The sequence below is a fragment of the Myotis yumanensis genome, unplaced genomic scaffold (assembly GCF_028538775.1).
Source record: "Myotis yumanensis isolate MYYU_CA2020_CCGP unplaced genomic scaffold, mMyoYum1.0.hap1 SCAF_9, whole genome shotgun sequence".
In the NCBI taxonomy this organism is placed as follows: Eukaryota; Metazoa; Chordata; class Mammalia; order Chiroptera; family Vespertilionidae; genus Myotis; species Myotis yumanensis.
The window spans coordinates 53,224,953-53,245,967 of record NW_027223760.1 but is presented as its reverse complement, the minus strand read 5'-3'; the positions used below and the strand labels follow the sequence as shown (position 1 = coordinate 53,245,967).

General features: G+C 38.6%; 1 protein-coding gene across 3 annotated transcripts in view; it reads right to left on the bottom strand.

Moving 5' to 3' along the window:
- Nucleotides 1-2,321: 2,321 nt before the first annotated feature.
- Nucleotides 2,322-21,015, bottom strand: part of PHF14 (PHD finger protein 14) — a 155,383-nt gene continuing 136,689 nt past the window's right edge. The window contains exon 19 of one of the 3 annotated variants that reach the window (XM_070424348.1): nt 2,322-2,775. In XM_070424348.1, coding sequence (XP_070280449.1) covers nt 2,752-2,775 — 24 coding nt within the window. In that variant the 3' untranslated portion in view covers nt 2,322-2,751. Of the gene's footprint in view, nt 2,776-18,425; nt 18,600-21,015 lie in introns of those variants that run through there. The other 2 variants (XM_070424346.1, XM_070424347.1) reach the window with 2 other exon arrangements.

The window sequence follows — 21,015 nt, the reverse complement described above, 5'->3', positions numbered from 1 at the left end:
AAGCACCCTACCTTCTCTCAGGCACATAGATTTTGCCTTCCTTTCTCCTAAACTCTGAGGGTCCCCCGGAGTCTTGCAAGCAAAGGCGCAGTGAACAGCAGCAGAAGACTCTCCTTTTGCCTCTGCAACTTCCTTTCCTGAGTCCACACAGCCATTGCCCTATATAGCCAGCTTGCCCTCTGTCTCTCCAAGAGTGTACTAGTGCTTTCACTCTAATAAATCTTGCCACTATCACTCAAAACTCCTCCTACGTGAGTGTCCCTGGAATTCTTTTCCCAGGACACTGCTGAAGAACCTGTTTCCTCCAGTAACATCTTGACCTTGGTTCCTAATTTATATTTTGTCTGTTCCTGATTTTAGAGATTCAGAGAGGAAGGGAGAGGGAGAAAGAGATAGAAATATCAGTAATGAGAGAGAATCTTTACTGGGGATTGATCCCCAAACCCGGGGCATGTGCCTTGCCTGGGAATTGAGCCATGACTTCCTGGTTCTTAGGTCGATACTCAACTACTGAGCTATATCAGCTGAGCCCATCTCTTAATTCTTTAGGGAATAGTCCAGATATAAAAAAAGAAATTTATACACATAGATTATACATGCCTCTGTATTTAATTTTATAAGAGAAATTCTTGGGGAAAATTACAATTTCCTTTGTCATTGTTCTTTCCTGGCATATTTCATTTAGAGACAATGAAATACTTATCTATTACTTAATCTGTTCATATGCTAAGTAACTTTTTAAAAGATTGATTTTAGAGAGAGAGAGAAAGGAAGAGAGAATGAGAGAGAAAGATAGAGACAAAAAACATCAAATTGTTGTTCCATTATTTATACATTCATTGGTTGTTTCTTGTATGTGTCCTGACCAGAGATCAAACCCAGAACCTTGGCATATTTGGATGATGCTCTAATCAACTGAGCTACCTATCCATGGCCTCCTATGTAATTACTGAATACACTTTAGGAATGAATAAACAAAGTCATAGTAAGGTCAACTTTGTGTGTCTCAGTTCCTACAATGATTTATATAATGTGATACTAAACTTTCAGTTTCTACAAATATTTCGCAGCCTCATAATTATTTATTACAAAAGTACTTTCTGATCACCAGAATCTCATCAGTCTTTCAATAGACATCTCATGAGCTAAAAAAAAAAAAAAAAGGCCTGTCATTATGCTTAGAGGTTAAGAATGCAACTTGAACAGGCTGTTCAAGGGACTTGAGTTACATCTACATCGCCCTGGCAGCCCAGTACTCCCCAGATCCCTTTAGAGCGGCGAAATCTCCATAAAAGGAACTACAGTGTTACCTTAAAGAGGAGAAACAAAAGGCTTGGTTAGCTGCCTTCCCACTGTCGTGAGGAAGGCCCACTATATGGTGTGATATGAAAAGCACATTGGACTTGGAGAATCAAATCTAGGTTCAAGTCCTGGTTTTGTAACTCATTAAAGTGTAGTTTCCTGTACCTGTAAAATATGGGGACTCCATGCCCCTTACCTTTCCAGTGGTTGTGAGGAGTCACTGTGAACAGGTCTGGTGTGGCAGTTAACTCTCTGTGTGTGAACCCCAGGGCTTTAAGCTTCTTACTTTCCTCATGAACAGCCACCAAGCTCAGACGAGCTTCAGCAACAGCAGTTCAGGCTGTAGGTTATACTTCATCCCAGGGGATGTCCTTGTCCTAACATAGTTCATTTTGCTTTAATTACCTATGAGGAGACTCATTTGTGAATCTATTTGCCCTTTTGTGGCAGACAGTATTTTCCGACGATGGCCACAGCAATTTCTCCATCCCATAAACTCTTCTGAAATGTGAAAGTAAAGAAAGGAAAGTTCGGTTTGTGAAAGGATTTGATATCCAGTCTACGGTCATTCACTGTCTCAACACGGGCACCAAGGTTTCAAGTTGTTCTTTTGTGTGTCATCTAGAAATTTATTTTTTTTAATGAAGTAGGAAATAGAAACTTAAAGACTCCTCTCCAGGAGTATTGATTTGGGGTAAAGAATATTAGGAAGTGAGAATCTGAAAACTGATCCACTTATGAGATGTGTTCCCCAGCATGAAGGCTATTGTTCTTCACAACCACTCATTGTGGTATGATAATTTGAAAACTAGTTTTATAAGACATCATTAGAAATTTTAAAAATTAACGTGGGACTGGGCTCCATAGTGGGAAAAAAAAATTGTAGGTAACTTTAATTTAACAAAGATTCTCCTTTGTATTTCTCAGAATGCACTGTGACTCTCCAAGGTGGTAGAGGATATAGAATGCAACATTGCCCAAACTGATTTGGAAGTGTAAACTTTATTTTCATCCAGCCTGGTATGAGAAAACATGCTTTTGGAAGTACTGACTGTGTGAGCTATCTATTGCTGTGTAACAAATTACCACAAATTTAGCTTCAAACAACACACATTTATTATCTCACAGTTTCTGTGGGTCAGGAGTCTGTGTACACTTTGCTTTGTTTTCTGCAAGGCTGCATTCAAGGTGTCCGAGGATGGGTCTCATCTGACGGTTTGACTGGGAAATAGTTCATTCCAATCCAGTTGTTGGCAGAATTCATTTCCTTGTAGTTGTAGGACTGGGGACCCCATTTTCTCGCTGGCTGTTCTTTGCCACTTGGGTCTCCTTCCATCAAAACCAACAAGTGAGCAGAGAGTCTTCCCAAGATGTATGTTACCATTTTATGTAACGGAATTATGTAAATGTAGTCATGTCCTTTCCATCATCCTTATCGAAATCAGTTGATCAGAAGCAAGTCATAGGTCTCACCTACACTCACAGGGAAAGAATTACACAAAGGCATGGAAATCAAGAGTTAGGAATCATACAGGTAAAACTGCAAACTCTTCATACAAATGACTTCCTCCACCACCCACACGAACATTCTAGCATGTCTTCTACAAACTCAGGGCTGTGTCCCCAGAATGACAATCCCAACCCCTTGAAACGGCTGCCTGAGAAAGCTCTTCTAGCTAAAACCTGAATAGAGGCCCTCATCTCCCTTTTCATTGAGCATTTACATTAGGAAACTTGCGATTGCAAATCCTTTCTCTGACCCTTTGAGCTGTATCGTCTACAACCTAGGAATGTCTTCCTCAAGGTCCTGGGAGCCATTCCTTTAAATGTGATCATCATGAAAGACAGGGTCTTTCTCTCCCATCCTCTGTGGGAGGACAGGAGCCAAGCTTCAATAAGTGCCAGTTAGCAGACACAGGTAGCCTAGTCACACTGACCAAGTCCCCTCACAGCATCCGTTAGTACTTTTGCGTTAGCACACCCAGCTTTGCAAAGGCATCCTGTTTTTTGCTTCAGGGAGTTGAACTTGGTTTATACTGGCGTGTCTCTCCCATACTGTAGCCTGAATAAAATCTGTCTTGCCACCTTTGACAAATGCCCAGCTCTGTTTTCTTTGACAGGAGCGACCTTAAGAGTTTACCTCCCACAATTACCTAGAGGTTTTGGTATCATTTTGCTTTCCATTCTAACACAGCTACCTCAGCAATGCTGAGCTTCAATGAGCATTTGTGGATTATGTGTTTGTAGAGTAGCTTGGGTATTTCTCCTTTTATATATAATAGACATGTTCCTATTGGGTAGTAATTGTTTTTAACATGAATGAATAAAAATTAAAGCACAAGGGGACTTTGATATTGATAAGAACCACAGGTTGTGGGTCTGGCTCTGTAACACAGACTAGCCTGGATGGTTAGTAGGTGGAAATGAATTCTCTTGGTGGTAATGCATGGTTACCTTTAGGCACTTTGGGAAGGAATAAAAATAGTCTCAGCCTTGCTGGAGGACAGAAACCCAGCTGGAGTGGGGAGTAATGGTGCAGTACCCAAGTCAAGCCCAATGGGAGTTCACTCTTTTCCCCTGAGGAGGAAGGAGAATCCTGAGCAGGCAAATATTCCATTCATCCAGCTCAAGCCCGAGTTAGAAGAACTGACAAAACACAAAGGGGGGCTGGAATTGGGGCTCTGTAGGAACTATGTTTGCCAAGCAAAGGCACACATGGTTCTGGGATATTTATTGGAGCCCTTCTGTTAAAGAATATTTCTGAAGCTGTGTTAGATTTAGAAGTGGTGGCCACGAGTGTGTTCCCTCTGGTCTCCTCCACTCAGGACCATAGTCAACCAAAGAGCAGGGTCCTGCTTCTTGTGGTTTCCAGTGAAGAGTGGGTCTCTGTCTACCAGATGTTTCTCCTCTGACTCTGTAGAGCCAGTTCCCCTGTGTCCTTCCAAGCCTGTACCTCCAGCCCAGTTCCTCAAGGAGTACATGTGATTTGTGGATCATGATGCATTAAACCAGGAGGAAAAGACATTAACCAGGTGTTGAATGACTACAGAACAAGAGGGTTTTGTAGGTGGTGGTGTTTTGTTTTGTTTTTCAAGGGAAGCTCAAAGCTCCTTTTATGTTTTATAATATAAACTTAGGGCATCAAGAGCTGAGGCATGTTGTCTGTTCAGTGAACTGCAGAAAGTGCAAACCTTTACAAGCCAGAGAAATATATCTTCCCTGTGTGAGCCTAGAATATTTAAAGACCAACCTGTGTCTAACTTTTTTGTTCTCAAAGTTTTGGAAATAATATTCCACTAGATTTTCTCTTTTAAAAAAATAATTAGTTCTGGTTTTGCAAGAGCATATTAAATCAACAATTATTTCCCTAGTTTTGTATTATCATTAGTAATAAAAACTATATCACTTTTGTTACTGTAATACCATTATACAGTATTCTTGAAAATATGATTCCTAGAAATAATATGCACTCCCTACCCTCAGCTGATTGGTTACAAAGCCACAGTAGCTCTAAAATTAAATTAAATTATATGTAGATTTTTTCCTTTTCTTTTATATTTCACTAGAGGCCCAGTGCACAAAAATTTGTGCACTCGGGGGGTCCCTCAGCCCGACCTGTGCCCTCTCACAGTCTGGGACTCCTCGGGGGATGTTCACCTGCTGGCTGAGGCCTGCTCCCCAGGGGATCGGGCCTAAGCTGGCCGTCAGACATCCCTCTGGCAGCCTGCCATCACTGCTGTGCTGGCAGTCATAAGCCTGGCTTGTGGCTGAGCAGAGCTCCTGCTGTGGGAGTGCATTGACCACCAGGAGGCAGCTTCTGCATTGAGTGTCTGCCCCATGGTGGTCAGTGTGTGTCATAGTGACCAGTCATTCACAGTTGTTCTGCTGTTAGGGTCAATTTGCATATTACCGTTTTATTATATAGGATAGAGGCCTGGTGTATGGGTGGGGGCCGGCTGGTTTGCCCTGAAGAGTGTCCAAGATCAGGGTGGGTGTCCTTCTAGGGTGCCTGGCCAGCATGGGTGAGGGGCTGAGGGCCATTTTCAGGCTGGCCACGCCCCCCGGCAACCCAAGCCCCAGCCTCTCCTTTTTTTTTTTTTTTTTTTTCTGGGATTTATTTATCTTTTATAATTGAAACTTTGTAGCCTTGAACGGAGCCCAGTGCCAGCCAGGGCAGGCAGGAAGCTTGGCTTCCTCCATCGCCGGGGCAACCCAAGCCTCCTGCTTGCTCCAGCTCCGTGGCCATTGCCATCTTTTTGACAGAGTGATGGAGTGGTGGTTAATTTGCATATTGCTCTTTTATTAGATGGGATTGTCCCTCCTGATATTTAGACCTGCTTTTCAATAAACTATTTTCATGTGGAACACTTCCTTTATATTTTTATTTCATTGTAGATTCTTCACATTAGCATTGTTCTCCTCACGTTAAAAAGCTTCAGGTCTTGCTGTGAGTGTTGGTCATCAAGTCGTAGGTTCTGGCCTAGTCCCTTGCATATCAATTACGTTTCTCATGCAGGGCCTGTGTAGACAAGTCATATTCTTCATGCTTTCAGTTTCCATCACTATGTGTGGCTTCCCTGAGCCACTTGGCTAAAATTACTAGCTTTTATTTTTCCATTCTTACTAGATTGTAATGACTTTAAGCTTATTTGGGAATAAAATGTTTTAATGACATTTTAAAGGATGAGCTAGAGAAGATATTTCCATGAATTTGAAACTATTTGAGAAAAAGAAGTTACTTGATTTCTGTCATGTACCAGAATGCTGTCATGTTCACTACTTATTTCATCTTCATGTGGCAGGTGAGTCTCAGTGACCCTGGCCTGGGAGACATGGCCCTGACTGTCTCCGCTCAGTAGCCTACCACTGTCACAGCTGATTGGATGTGGGGAAACATGTGACTCAGGGACTGGGCCAAGTTACCTCATGTGAGGCTTTAGAATTCTTTAGAAGTTCCTAGAGTTAGATCAGGGGCCTGTTATGCTTACTTTAAAACCTATGCTGATGAATAATCAGAAAGAGAGGAGAGAGAGAGGGAGAGAGGGAGAGATAGATAGATATTCAGAGAGGAACCCATCCTAGTTAAGAAAAATAGGTGGAAGACTACAGAAAAGAATGCTGACAGTTAGCTACCCGCATCTTAAAGACTTTCTAGTTCCCCATTGCGGCCTGTTCAGGGCTTTCCGGCACTTGGGTTCTGTGAGCCATCCCTGTGCTCACACACAAACTGTGCCTTTTACATAAGTAGGTTGAGTGGATTTTTAGTCTTTACAAACTAACTGTATCTGACTAAGAAAATTTACAACATTCCTGTGAAAAATCACATTTAAAAATTAGGGCTGACTTTTCTTTTAAAAATAGTGGACTGAGCCCTGTTTCTCTCTGCTGCCTCTCTAAGAACCAAAGTGCAGTAAAGAAATGAAAGGATTTGTAATCACAGGGACAAGAAGAAAAATGAAGTCAAATTTTGGAACAAGGGGAAGAGAGCATGATGAGTGTGGTTCCTGTCTTAGCTAAGCAGGGAAGGTGAGGCCCAGGTGCCTGAAAAGGGGGATGAGAATCAGACTAGTACATGTCTCAGACCCCATAAAATCTCAGACTGGAACCACAGGCATGATGGGAGGCTGGAATAAACCTGAAAAGGAACATGCATGGAAACAGGCACCTGGGTGCACTTCTCCAACCTGTCCAGTCAGGCTACAGCACGGAAGCTCATTCCCTGCCCAAAGTAGGCCAGAGTCTCCGACGGAGGCACAGCAGCTTCCCCCGAGGCCAGAGGGGAGGCTCCCACTGACCATGAGGTTGTGTGAGTTTCCCTGTGGTCCCACGGGACTCTCTAGCCCCACTGGAGCCCTGGCTCCCTTATCCTTGGAACACGGCCTGTCCTGAGACACACAGACCCAGGGTGGAGGCTGCAGCGTTCTGCCTGGAGGAAACGCACAGCCGCATGGAAAAGAAATAGGTGTGGGCATTGGGAGGAGTCTCCAATCGAAGCCTCCTGGGCTGAAGCCTAGAAGCTGCCCTGTGTACTAGCGCCTGCCTTTAAGTACAAGTGAGCAGTCAGCAACCCCCAGACATCTGAGGAAAGCCTTCAACATGAAAGGGGAAGGATACTTAGGGGAATGGGGGGGAGGCGGGGGGGGGTGGGGGAGAATGGCAATGCAAAATAGCCGTAAGCTTCATTTAGAAGAAGAGAAGAGTTTGGAGACATCAGCTTTGGGAGAGAAGGGCCTCAGACAGGTAAAGGGAGGCGGCTGGAATAGGACTAACAGGAGGATGCTACCAGTTCCAGAAAGCAGGTTCTAGAAAGATATTTACTGGTAGAAAAATGTGATTATTGTAATGGAGGAACAACGGACTGCCTCGGTCACAGAGAAAGGCGATGAGGACATTAAAAACAACTTTGCAAATAGCCTCATAGAAAAAAATGGGCTAAAGATTTGAACGGGTACTTTAGCAAGTGTTATATACGGATGGCAAATAGGCACATAGAAAAGTGTTCACCATCATTAGTCATTAAGGGATTGCAAATTAAAACCACAATGAAATGCCCATTTGACTGGTTAAAGACAAATCAAAACAAAACAAAAAAACACACCAAGTGCTAGTGAAAATGTGAAGCTATGAAGCAACTGTAGCCATCACATTGCTCGTGGGAATGTAAAATGTTGCAGTCACTTCGGCAAACATTTTAGCAGCATCTTACAAAGTTAAATATACACTTACCATTTGACCCAGCAACCCCATTCCATGGCATTTACCCAAGAGGAAGGGAAGTTATTTCCTCACAAAGATCTGTGGTTAGCAACTGTGTTCATAATCACCGAAACCTAGAAACCACTGCGATGTCTCCCAGCGGGGGAATGCGTAACACGCTGTGGTACATCCAGAGTGGACACCACTCGGGACTGAAGGACTGAAGTCCTGGTACATGACGCACCACGGATGAACAGTTTTAAGTGAAAGAAGCCCCACTCAAAAAGCTATGTATGGTATCATTCCATTTATATGATAGTCTGAAAAGGTAGACTGTAGGGGCAGAAAACAGATTAGTAGTTGCCAGAGGTCGGGGGTGGGGCACTGGCAGTTGGCCATAAGAGGGAGCAAGGGAGTTTGGAAGTGTGACGGAACTGTTTATCTTACTTGGGGTAGTGATTACGTGACGGTATGGTTTGTCAGAAACACCCAGAACTGTACATTAAAAGTGTGAACTTTACTATATGTGAATCATAACTTTTAAAAATGAGGGAAAAGTCAATGAGGTTTCTGGCTTGAGTGACAGCTGGAGAGTGCCATTGCTAAGGTTCATAAGAAGGCTTAGCCTGGCAGCAGACAAGCCCAACAAGAAACAGGGTAAAATTCTGCTTTGGCAAACAGAACCCGAGATAGCAGAAATAGAGACTGAATATGGGTCAAGGTGGCGGGCTTTTTATTGCTGACTGGCATTCTATTGTCTGAAAATACCAGAATTTATCAGTTTACCAGTTGAGGGGCACTTGGGTTTCCAGGTTCAGGCAATTATGAATAAAGTCTCTATAGTGTCCCACTCTTATATGCAGTTCTGCTTTCCACAGTTTCAGTCACCCACGGTCAACCATGGTTTGAACATATTAGGTGGAAAACTCCAGAAATGAACAATTCATAAGTTTTAAATTGTGCACCGCTCTGAGTAGCATGATGACATCTCACCCAGTCCCACTCCTTCCCGCCGGGAAGCGAGTCATCCTTTGCCCAGCATCTCCACGCTGCATGTACAGCCCACCCACTGGTCGCTTTGCAGCCATCTGGGTCATCAGACTGACTGTCACGACAGTGCTTGTGTTCACGTGACCCTTATTTTACTTAATAATGGCCCCAGAGCGCAAGAGTAGTGATGCTGGCAGTTTGGATATGCCAAAGAGAAGCTGTAAAGTGCTTCCCTTAAGTGAAAAAGGTAAACGTTTTGACTTAATACGGCATTTTACCATATCCATTACCACAAGAAGGGTGAATACAGTACAATAAGATATTTTGAGAAATAAAGAGACTCCATTCACATAACGTTTATTATAGTATATTGATATAATTATTATATTCTATTATTAGGTATTGTTTTTAATCTCTTACTGTGCCTAAATAAACTTTATTATAGGAATGTATGCCTAAGAAAAGTGGTATATACACATACCACTAACCATGGTTTCAGGCTTCCACTGGGGGTCTTAGAATGTATCTTCTGTGCATAAGTGGGGAGCTGCTATATATATGCTCCTGTAGCTACTGAAAGATCTGAGCAGATAAGCCAGGGATATCTGTTTCTAAGATGCAAATCTGATCATGTTATTCCCCTGATTAAAATTCCTCACTGGTTCCTTATTGCCTACAGCAGGGATCCGCACATGACCACACATTAGAATCACCTAGAGCACTTCTCAAGTTGCCAGATGCTCAGCCCACCTGCAGAAATTCTGATTTAATTGATCCTTGGATGGGGTTCAAGTGTCAGTTTTTTAAAAAGCTCCTCGTGTGATTTTATTATCTTTTTAGGCTTAAATCTTTTTTAAAGCAGTTTTGAAATGTAATGCACATACTATATAACTTATCCATTTAGAATGTACAATCCAATGGTAAAAGTTAAATTATATATTTTAAATTATGATAAAACGTACATAACATGAAATTTGCCATTTTAAATTGTGTAATTCAATGGCAAAAATTACATTCACAATATGGTATAGTCATCACCACTATTTTCTCTTCCTATTTGACTTTAATAAATAACCAGTTCTATAAACTAAGTCCAAGTGCCTTAGCAAACCCTGAATCCTTTCTGTCTTCCCAGATGCAGCTCCTATCACTTCCTGCCTGGCGTCCTCTTGGATCCAGGCATGCTGAATCATCTTTAACCTTTGAAAACTCTTTACTTGTGTATATTCATCTCTCGGAAACACTATCCCACTGCTTATGGTAAAATCCCATGTCTTCAGAGCCAGGCTCCAATATTATCTTCATGGAGTGCTTTTCACACCCCTGGGCTTCCCCTCTGTGATCTATAGCACCCTTTTTCTTTTTTTTTTTTCTTTTTTTTTAAAATATATTTTATTGATTTTTTACAGAGAGGAAGGGAGAGAGATAGAGAGTTAGAAACATCGATGAGAGAGAAACATCGATCAGCTGCCTCCTGCACATCTCCTACTGGGGATGTGCCCGCAACCCAGGTACATGCCCTTGACCGGAATCGAACCTGGGACCTTTCAGTCCGCAGGCCGACGCTCTATCCACTGAGCCAAACCGGTTTCGGCAGCACCCTTTTTCAACTTCTCTTCAAGCACTTAATCATGACTATTTTCTATGTCTGTTTTTGTCTCTCACCACATATCCCCCTCCCCTGCTCTCTCAGGGTGAAAAAGAGAATGTGAAACCTCATGGGAAAGAAATGCTGGCTTTGAGGGAAGGCAGAGGAGAACGAGAATTTAGAGGAGTCTGAGAAAGGTAGCAGGTGTGAAGAAGAGGTCTTGAGCAGAAATTGTTCCTCGGGGAAGACAGACCTGGGCTGGGATGAGGGAAGAAGGAACTCACAAATTGGGCACTGAAGACAAACAACCCACTAAAACCTTAGCATACCAGCAAGATGGTTCCTGACTTCTAGAATTAGACATAATCAAATGTAAATGTCAAACACCAAATCAATACTTGCCAAAAATATACAGTCTATAAAAAAATCAGAATCATGATCCTGAACAGATGTTCCATTTGTTAATTTGATTTTTACTAACAAGATATATTTTTGAAGGCGCTGCTGGATACACCATTTTTGTCCCCTTGTGGGTAAAATCAGAAAGATGTCTTGGTTCAACAGTGCTCAAGAGGTTGAAATGTGTTCTCCTTTGCGATTGGCAGCTCTGATTAGTTCTATTTTTCTGCCTAAGATGCAAAATGCAAACATGCATTGAGATTCTGTGTCATTTCTGCTTCTTTCATCATCACCATTAAAAAAAATTCAAAGCAAGTGTCTTTGGAATCTCACTGAAAATGTGGCCTGAGATGCACGAGGCAGAATATACTATGGTCCAATCTTCCATACCACCCATATTAACCTAGTGAAAACCATATAAAAAAAAACAAAACAAAATGTGCACCTGTCATAGAAAAACATGTATGCATTAAACATATCCAATCAGAAATGAATTGTTGAAAGGAGAAAAATAGATGTTAAAAAGCATTGCAGTCTGGGAGCTAAGGGGAAAAATATATAGGTAAAGCAAGCATAGCAAACTCTTAATAATCTTGCTGCATCTGTTATGAGTACATGGGATTCTCCCCACTCTCGTGCGTCTGATGTTGTTGATGATAAATAGTAGAGGGATCATAAACTTACAGATAAATACCTTCAAACATTTGCACAAAGCTAAGGACACAGCTTAATGTATTAGGTTCCATAATTGCAGAATTTCATTTATGTAAAAAAATAAGGTCCAAAATAATGACATTTTGCAAATAGGTTTGAGTCTCCCGAGCTCTTGCACATGTTATTTCATCCTGGAGCACAGAGTGACAGACTCCTGCAGTGGTCGTTACCTCTTTCTAATACTATTTAATAAGCTGCCTTTCTCAATGCCCTGAAATCTGAATATCCTGAGAGAGTTCCTCCATCTTTAAAAGCAACAATAATCTCGCATCACCTTTAGAATTAGACTGAATATTAAACATGATAACGGTTGAAACTGACATGAATCAGGGAGAGCCACATTTCCCGCTCCTTATGTATCACTAAGGAAGGATATCACGTCCATACATGATTCAGTTAACTATCGTTTTCTGGAAACCATATCTATTGATTGTTTGTGGCTTGAAACATGTGTAGGAAAACAGTGACTTTTTCACTCCACTGACAGTATCAATAAAGGTCGAGTATATCTTATTTTCTAGAGTGAGATATTTAGCATGCTGTAGGTGTAAGTGAAAGACATAAACTAAGAGACAAAAGTGAGCCTTTCAGACGTTAATGTGATGATGTCTGTGTTATTATGAGCCTAATGATATCAAGTGCTCACAAGAACACATAGGTGTCATGCTGGGAAACCAATGATCTAGCTCTCATCTTGACTGCAGGCAAAGAATATCTCATTAAAGCTATAAATTTCATGAGTCTGTTTCCAAATTTAAAACTCTTAAGGCAAATGGCTCTCATGGTTCAATAATTTTAAAGGGTTGTTCTTACTTGGCTTTGTAACAAGGAAATTAATAGTTTTTCTGAAACAAATCAGAATTATGCCATAGTTGCATGTGTTTTCATGCTGCTGTCTTTAGTGCTTAACTTCCTCTGCAGATAACAAAACCGTGGACTCCACATTGAATTCACTATTGGGAGACACTTATTACCTACTATGATTGCTCAGGACAGAATAGGGTGGAAATGAAATGTGCTCATTCATGGCTATGTAAAAATGGTTTTCTTGAGTTCATATGAAAGGGAGTAAGTTTCCAATCAACCTTCACTAGTCAGAGTGAATCCTATTTAGCCCACGATCAGGCACTGTAAGTTGCCCATATGGTGTTGGCACCAAACCAATAGAAATGTGTGCAGGCCTCAGGGACCCAAGGCATTGAGACCCAATGTCATAGCAGTTCATTGAACTTGTTTCTTCTTTTTCAATGAACTTCAGAATAAACATTACATAGCCATGTGAGAGATGCAGTTTTAGAAAACATTCTCCTTTTTTGGGGGGAGGGGGTATACATTCAATTTAAAGAGCAACCACTTGCTGCATTTGGGAAAATCGAGACAAATTATAGTGGCTATAGGACAATCAGATATATCAAATGCCTGGCACTGTTGAAGCTTAGTGGAAAGGCATTAGTGATTGTTGTGCAGGAAGAACATATACAAGATGAGCAATAAGAATATAATTATTGCTTTCCAAAAAAAACCCCAAAAAACTAAACAAGCAAAATGACTTAGTCTTACATAATTTTATCTGGATGATCAAAAAGTTACACATGAAAAACTGTTATATCCCAGGAAGGGCATGTCCTATTTGGTGTGTGTGGGGGAATGAAACTCAAAGCAGTTCATAAACCTTTAAAGTTGTAGTAACTGGGCACACATCTTGCTTTTCTCCTCCCTCAAGTTTTTTAGTCCAAAGGGAAATGGATAGAAATAGTCCAGAAGATATAGTTATGATATTAAAAAATTTTTAATTGGCTTTAAATGTATTTTCAACTGCAAAGGCCATTAAAAAATCATTAAAACAGAACATGCAATCATTAAGAAGCTTTAACTACATTAAATGTTTTCAATAAGATATCACACTATTTTTTGAATGTTGAATTTTTTTGTATGTTAATTTCTTTGAAAACTTTCATTAGCATCTTTTGCAGTGATTATGTCTAGTGTTTACACTGTTGTTACAAATGCTATTGCATAACACATCCAATTTCCCTGAAAGAAAAATCAAAGATTAAATACTAATTTTGTGAACCACACTACTTAGTGTGGCAAGTGTATTCTGAAAAGAATAACCACAATGAAGTAATATGACTTTTACTTAAAAAGAAAAGAAGATGCCTCTAGTTTTTGGCTACCATTTCTTTTGTATAAAAATCTATAGTGGAGTTACTGGATCATATATTAAGGGTATGTTTAATTTCATATGAAACTTTCAAACTCTTTCCCAAAGTGGTGTACCATTTTATACTTGAGTAATAATCAGGCAGACAGGATGACAAAGTCATTTAGCTGTCAGTCAGCTTTTTGCCATGGCCACACACTGCTTTTTCAATAAGCTCATTAACAAAATGGCCATTCTTCAGGGAGAAAGGTTAGGAATGGACTTAATAACATCAGTGTTTACTTCTGAAGACTGATTTGGTTAACGCTGCTGAATGCCTAACTTGCTAACAGCAGCAGCCTATCCTCAACCTCTTATGTGACATCTCTATTAGTTTTCTATTGCTGCATGGACAATACCACAAAATTAGCAGCTGATAACAATACATACTAATTATTTCCCAATTTTCATGGATTTATAGTCTGGACATGGCTTAGCTAATGAATTATCATCACACTTTGTATTATAGCCTAGGAATAATTATGTCCAGTAGAAATGGAAACCACATATGTAATTTCAAATTTTCTATGAACCATATAAAAAGTGAAGATAGTTTAAATGTATTATACTAATGTATTTTATTTAACTAAATCTATTCAAATATTATTTCAGCATGTAATGAGAATAAAAATAATTAATGAGCTGTTTTACCATTTTTCATGCTAAGTCACCGAAGTCTGACATGTATTTTATTTTATTTACATCTCAATCAAGACTAGTCATATTTTAAGTGCCTGATAGTCACCTTTGGCTAGTGGCTGCTATATTGGACAACACAGTTTAGACATTTTAGTGGATATACAGCGGTAACTCACTGTGGTTTTAATTTGCATTTTCCTTATAACTAAATGAGGTTGAGCATGTGTACATGTACTTACTGGCCATTTGTATATCTTCTTTTGTATGTCTGTCCAAATGTCCAGCAATAGGTGAGTAGATATACAAATTCTGGTATATTTATACAATGAAAAAGTACTCAGCAATAAAGAGGAATAAACTACTGATTCATGCTGTAACATGGATGAAACTCAAAATATGCTGAATGAAGAGAGCCAGACTCAAAACAACATATACAAAATGATTCAATTTGTATGAAATTTTAGAGCAGACAAAATAAGAAAGAAAGCAGATCAGTGGCTTTCGTAGGAATGTGTTAGTGATTACAAAATTTTACAAGAAAACTTTTAGAAGTGATGGAAATACTTTATATTTAGATTTGACTGATGACTACATAGATATATACTAAATTTATTGAACTGCACATTTAAAATGGGTGTTTCTTTGTATGGAAATCATACTCCAATAATAACGATTTAACGATAAAAGCTGTACATGTTAGTAGCACTTGTTATGTACTCTGCAGGCCAATTGCAAAATAAAACTGTGAGGCCCCTTATTAAAAAATTAAGCATTTTTAAGAATTTCAAGGCAGTGACAGCAGAGGAAGTTTGTCTATTATGGAATCCCCAATGATAGACCAGGCATGGCATAGAGTAGGTCCTAAGAAAGTTCTGTTGAATGAATTTAAGAATTTGGGCATCTTAATGCCCAGTACATTCCATTAGAGAACAACATAACACCTCTTGCGATTTCTGTTGTTTGTGCCATAGACCTGAGGAAAGAGAATTCTGAATACTTTTTTTAAAATGCTGTTCTTCAGAATGATAGAGAAAAATACTGATTAAAAGTTGTGTTGCTGCCCTAGCTGGTTTGGCTCAGTGGATAGAGCGTTGGCCTGCAGACTGAAGGGTCCTGGATGTGCAGGAGGCAGCGATAGATGATTCTCTCTCATCATGGATGTTTCTATCTCTCTCTCCCTCTCCCTCTCTGAAATCAATAAAAAAAAATACATTTTTTTAAAGTTGTGTTGCTTTTAAATTCTTGGAAGATGTGAAGAAATATAGCTCAGTAACTAACATGAAGACAGTACACTTTTGTTGAGTGGGTGGAAATTATACAGGAATCATGAAGTAGAAGGGAATTTTGTCCTTTAGATATTTTATATCGTTATAGGTTGGCTTCTGTTGGCAGTACTACACCTAGTATGGGTCATGGAGATATAGAAATAAAACAGGTGCAGTGGTTTATCTTCTTTAGAAGTCAACCTTTAGATTATATTCTAATTATAAACGTTTCTAAGGACCCTAAATATATATAATCCATATTGCCATAGCCTTTTCATTGGGACTTCACTCTAGTACTCCTTAACATGATTCAGATTTGTTATAAAAGAGGCATTTGGACTGTGAAAAAAGAAATATCTGTTATTTAAGCCACCGGCCTGGGGTATTTTGTTATGGCAACCTGAGCTAAAATAATAACTAATATTCTATAGTTATTATATGCATTATAATAATATATTAATTAACATTAATATAATCAATGATTATGCATATTAATAATATAAATTATATACATAATTTAATTCAAATTAAGTGACTAGCTTAATCATTCACATAATGTGGGCAACTTTAGCATTATAGCAAGATTTATATGTACTTATGGCATGAATGTATAGACCCTAAAAATTTGAGAAACTCAAATGGTGCATTTTTCCTAAAGGAAATTTACAGTAGTTCTACTGTCCTACTCACTATCCTAAATCAAGGGGTATATATTTAGAAAAGAAAATTAGAAATGGAACTGGGTTTTTGAATGGTTAAAGGTATCACTTAAATGTAAATAACATGCCTGCTAGATGGCTGAGTGTCACTGTGCCTCTCATACCTAAAACTTATTTTAGAAATTAAAGAATTAAGAGCTGAGATGACAGCATACTAATAATTAAATGAGCACTCTACTGAAAAATATGGCCATAAAGTTATTGAAAAATCAGAAAAGCAATAAGATTCCTTCATACCTGTTGTTCCATCATAACTCAATGTAAAAAGTTAAAGCAGGGCATTCATGTTCTGGAGCAGGTGGAATAGTAGTTATAATTGTTTCACTTATTTCACTCAAGCCAGTCTTCAAAAGGAATTAAGTGTACTAAGAAGGTGGGGGGAAGAAAGAACTAAAGGAGTAGTAGCAGGTAATGAATGAGGTGCTAAGACGAAGGGGAGAATAGTGAATTGAGGAGGTATGGAGTTAAGAATTTCACAGAGATAAAATGTGATAATTCTGGGGTGAGACTGCTTGCGTCTGCCAATTAAATTACAAGCTACGTAACCTTGGTTAACTTATTTCCCATATCTAAGCCTCAGATTAATCATTGATAAAATGGGAAGGGTAATAGTAACTATATTATAGGTTCATTGGGATGATTAGTGGCATAATGCATACTAAGTAGCATTTAGCATAGTGCCTGCAAATAATAACTATAATACATGTAAACTATGATATGAATCATGTATTATTGCTTCTTTTCAAAAGTGACACTAAATGGAAAAAATAGGGGAAAGTCAAATTATTTTGTATTTACTAATTGTGAAAGCCCTCTGCAGACTTTGACCCAACTTTTCCCAGACTTTTCCTAGTCTGTCTTCGCTCCTAAATTCTTCGAGGGGGGTCTAGTCTGTGGGGTACAGCTGTTTTCCTGATATCCACATGTGGTGCATTATTTGGGACTTAGCAATGAATTTTCTATCTTGCCTAGTTGCAGTTTTCCCACTTCATACCGCTGTATCATAGCCGCCAGCATGTCCCACTGTCACACCTTCATTGAGCTTGTCAGACACATGTGATAAAACTATGGCCACAGAGCAAGTCTATTGCCATGGATTCTATTCTCACAGGGAGGAAGTTGTATTTCTGACATTCTCTTATAAGCCTTCCAAAGTTCTGTCTCTTATTTTAAGAAAGTCTGCCTTAAATAATCAAACAAAGACATCTATCAAAAACATTTGGCTCTGCAAATAGCAAGTAGATTCTTTGCTCCTACTGTAGTTGGCAAATGATACCTTGGGAATTAGAACCAGGGAAAGAAAAATGGCTGGTTGCTGAGAAAGATGGGAATCAAAGAAATTTTACAGAATCCCTAAGCCAAACAGGTGGGAACTGTTCTTGAAATGTCCAGAAAAAGTGTACATAGTAGGTCCTTAGTAAATATTTTATGAATCAAAAGTTATGGCCCTACTTCTGCCACGGAAAATGTTAAATCATTTCTTTTTCGCTTTTACCTGCAATCCTAGGATATTAGGTGCTATATAAATTGGTATATGTTGAAATCAGAAAATGGTCTTTCATCTTGTGGCATTGGTTGATTTGAAGTGTTTTCACGTGCACTTGTTCACTTTTGAACTATGCGGGTTTCTCTTTATAAATTAACTGGAATTCTGTTAAGGTCCTTGAAGAAGACAACAGAGACTAGTAAGGGGATAAAAGACTCAGTTTTCTTTCGGGTCATTCGGATGTGCTAACACTTAGGTTACAGATTAGAGAAAAATTCTGTCTCTATTCTCAAATCTCAGTTAAGAATTTTTAAAAATATATATTTTAAAGGCCTAACTTTTATATAAAAGTTTAAATTGCTCTAAAAACATACAAATTTCAAATGCAAGCTCCTATTTCATTTTCAACAACTTTATTCAGAACATTTTGCAGATTAAGATTTTACAATTAACACTTTACAATTAGAAATTTTATCTACTACTACATAAGTTGCAAACTTTTCAAAACACTACAGAAAATCCTTTATTTCTTTGGATTTTTCTGTTCCATGCTGAGCTCCTGAGATATATTTTTTCTTTCAGCTTCATTTTCATCTTCCTGTGAAATAAATTTTAGAAAACATTAAAATAAAAACTTTAGGGCATTTTTATTGGCTATACTTAATACATTTTAACTCTATTTCTCTGAAGAATTGACTATTATGATTCCATTAATCCTAGGGAAAAGGCTGTAACAAAATGCAAAAATTATGTAACATTTAAATATTTATATTGGGTGCTGTTTTATACTACACATTGACTAACAATTTCTGTATTTTTAAAAGTAACTTGTTTTATCGACTACCTAAAAATGGCTTTTGAAATCATACCTGCCACTAAAAAGTGTCCTTTTAAAGGGGGTGAATCGGGTATTTTTACTTCACCATTTGATGAAAAACAATAAATTTAACTTCAGAGACACTATGTGCTCCAAGCATGGCATTTTTGTGTCATCTAGCATACTTTCTTGACAGCTCTGCCAATTTTCCAATTACTTGCACCACCATATGTTATCTGAAGATCAGTCAGCTCTAAAATAGGAAACATGGGCATGACAGACTAGAGAAAGCTTACAGTCGCCTACAGCTTCGATTCTAGGTGGTGGACTCATAACTCAGAGCGGGTGCCTGTGGAACATGGCGAATAAATGAAGTGACATCATGTCTGGTTCCATAGGAACAAAGTGCTTCTGGTGTTCATTATTAAACGGCGACCTCCAAAGTATAAATAATGAGAGTCTGGAAAAATACTTCATCTCACAATTTGAAACCCATCTCATCATACCTGTTCCTTCAACAATACCCACGCACAAAGCAGTCTTGCTTTTCTAATACTTTTTTATTTATCAAGTAAGATCTTTCATTTTAACGGAAGTAAAAAGCATTGCCTAACTCTTGACTGAGTTCATTAAAGCAGTAGAAATTTCTTAAGTATCACTAGATAACAGTAATAATATCGGTATCACCAAAATGCATCACCCTGTATCTTGTAAAACAAAATTCAATTCAGTTAAATCATTGTTGGGCTTTGCCTAGTAAACTGATCATATAAGCAAATGCAGATCATGGAATACATATTTGTTTTCCATGAAAAACCACACTTTACCTGTAAACATTAAGTTGAAGAAAGCTTCCTTTATATATTTTATCTCTAAATTCAATAGCATTAGTGATTCAGATTTTGTCGACACCAGGAAAGTAGAGAAATTATCAATATTATCAACCAGCCTGAATATTATAGCTATGTAAGGGATGGTGTTTCAAATATCACCTTGGCAATGTAATTTTAATATATTTCTCTAAGCATAAAAGGCCACTGTAAATATTATGTTCCTTGCCGCATGAAAACCTATGAATGAACCAGTAGTTTCCACTTTTAGACAAAAATTTCTAGAGGTTACATTTTAATTACATCATAATAAAAAGTAAATACTACTCTACACTTTCCACTGACTCCTTCAGGTGAGACACTGACAGAAAGTATTAAATCAGCAGGTAAAAGTGGCAAGAAATTTTTGTTAATTAGCACCGAGTTTGTCTATATATTCCTCAAGGCAGGGCTTTATCTTTTTTATCATATATTCCTACCATCAAATAGGGCACATTTAATATATAATTGGAGTCCAATAAATGTTTTCTGAGCTATGTGAAACAGTGGAGTAAAAATTGAATAAGAGAAAGTTCTGCCTAAACTAATATGTAATTTTGAAAAGTGTAATATTCTTTCTTACCCAGTAGTCACACTGCTAGCTTAGAACAGTACTAAAAGCCTTAATAAGCAAAAATGTTTGAAGCAAAATCAGCCAAGATAGCTATTACCAAGTTCATATCCTTTATTATGTACAAGAATGGAGCCGTTGTCATGTGGAGTCTACTAACTTCCCACACCAGTAAGACTCACTGGTTTAAGAAGCTTGGTTATCCAGTTTTCCTAGCAACCTTCAATGATGCTCTAAGTCAAAATAGGAATGTAAAGGCTTCATAATGTCTCTGAGAGCTAGGAAGTATCTATATGCTTTACTTTCACATTTAACTAACTTTCTTAATATAGTGCCAGCCTTTTTATTGTTAAATTTCTCTGAGTAAGAAAATATGGTTTGTAAATGCATGCCTCTCTAGCATTGCCTTCTGTTCAGGACAGGTGCAAAATCTGTTGCACACACTCCTTCATGCTGAAGACATGTCTTAAAATATCTTGCCTTTCTATGCCTTTAAAACAGTTGACTAAGTAACAAGATCCAATCTCTTTCTTCCTTTGCACAAGGATAGCTGTGACCTGGGTGGGAAAAGAATTATGGAGGGGTGGAAAAGGCATTTAACCCTTACTGCTAGAGTATAACTCATCATAACTGCTATAGATTAGCATCATAAAAATGACCAAAATAACAGTAATAGATGAATTAGAGACAGTAAAGCTCCAGAAAGGATTTTAGAGGTTGCTTTGGCTTCTTCTTCTACTTTTTTTTAAAGTGTTAA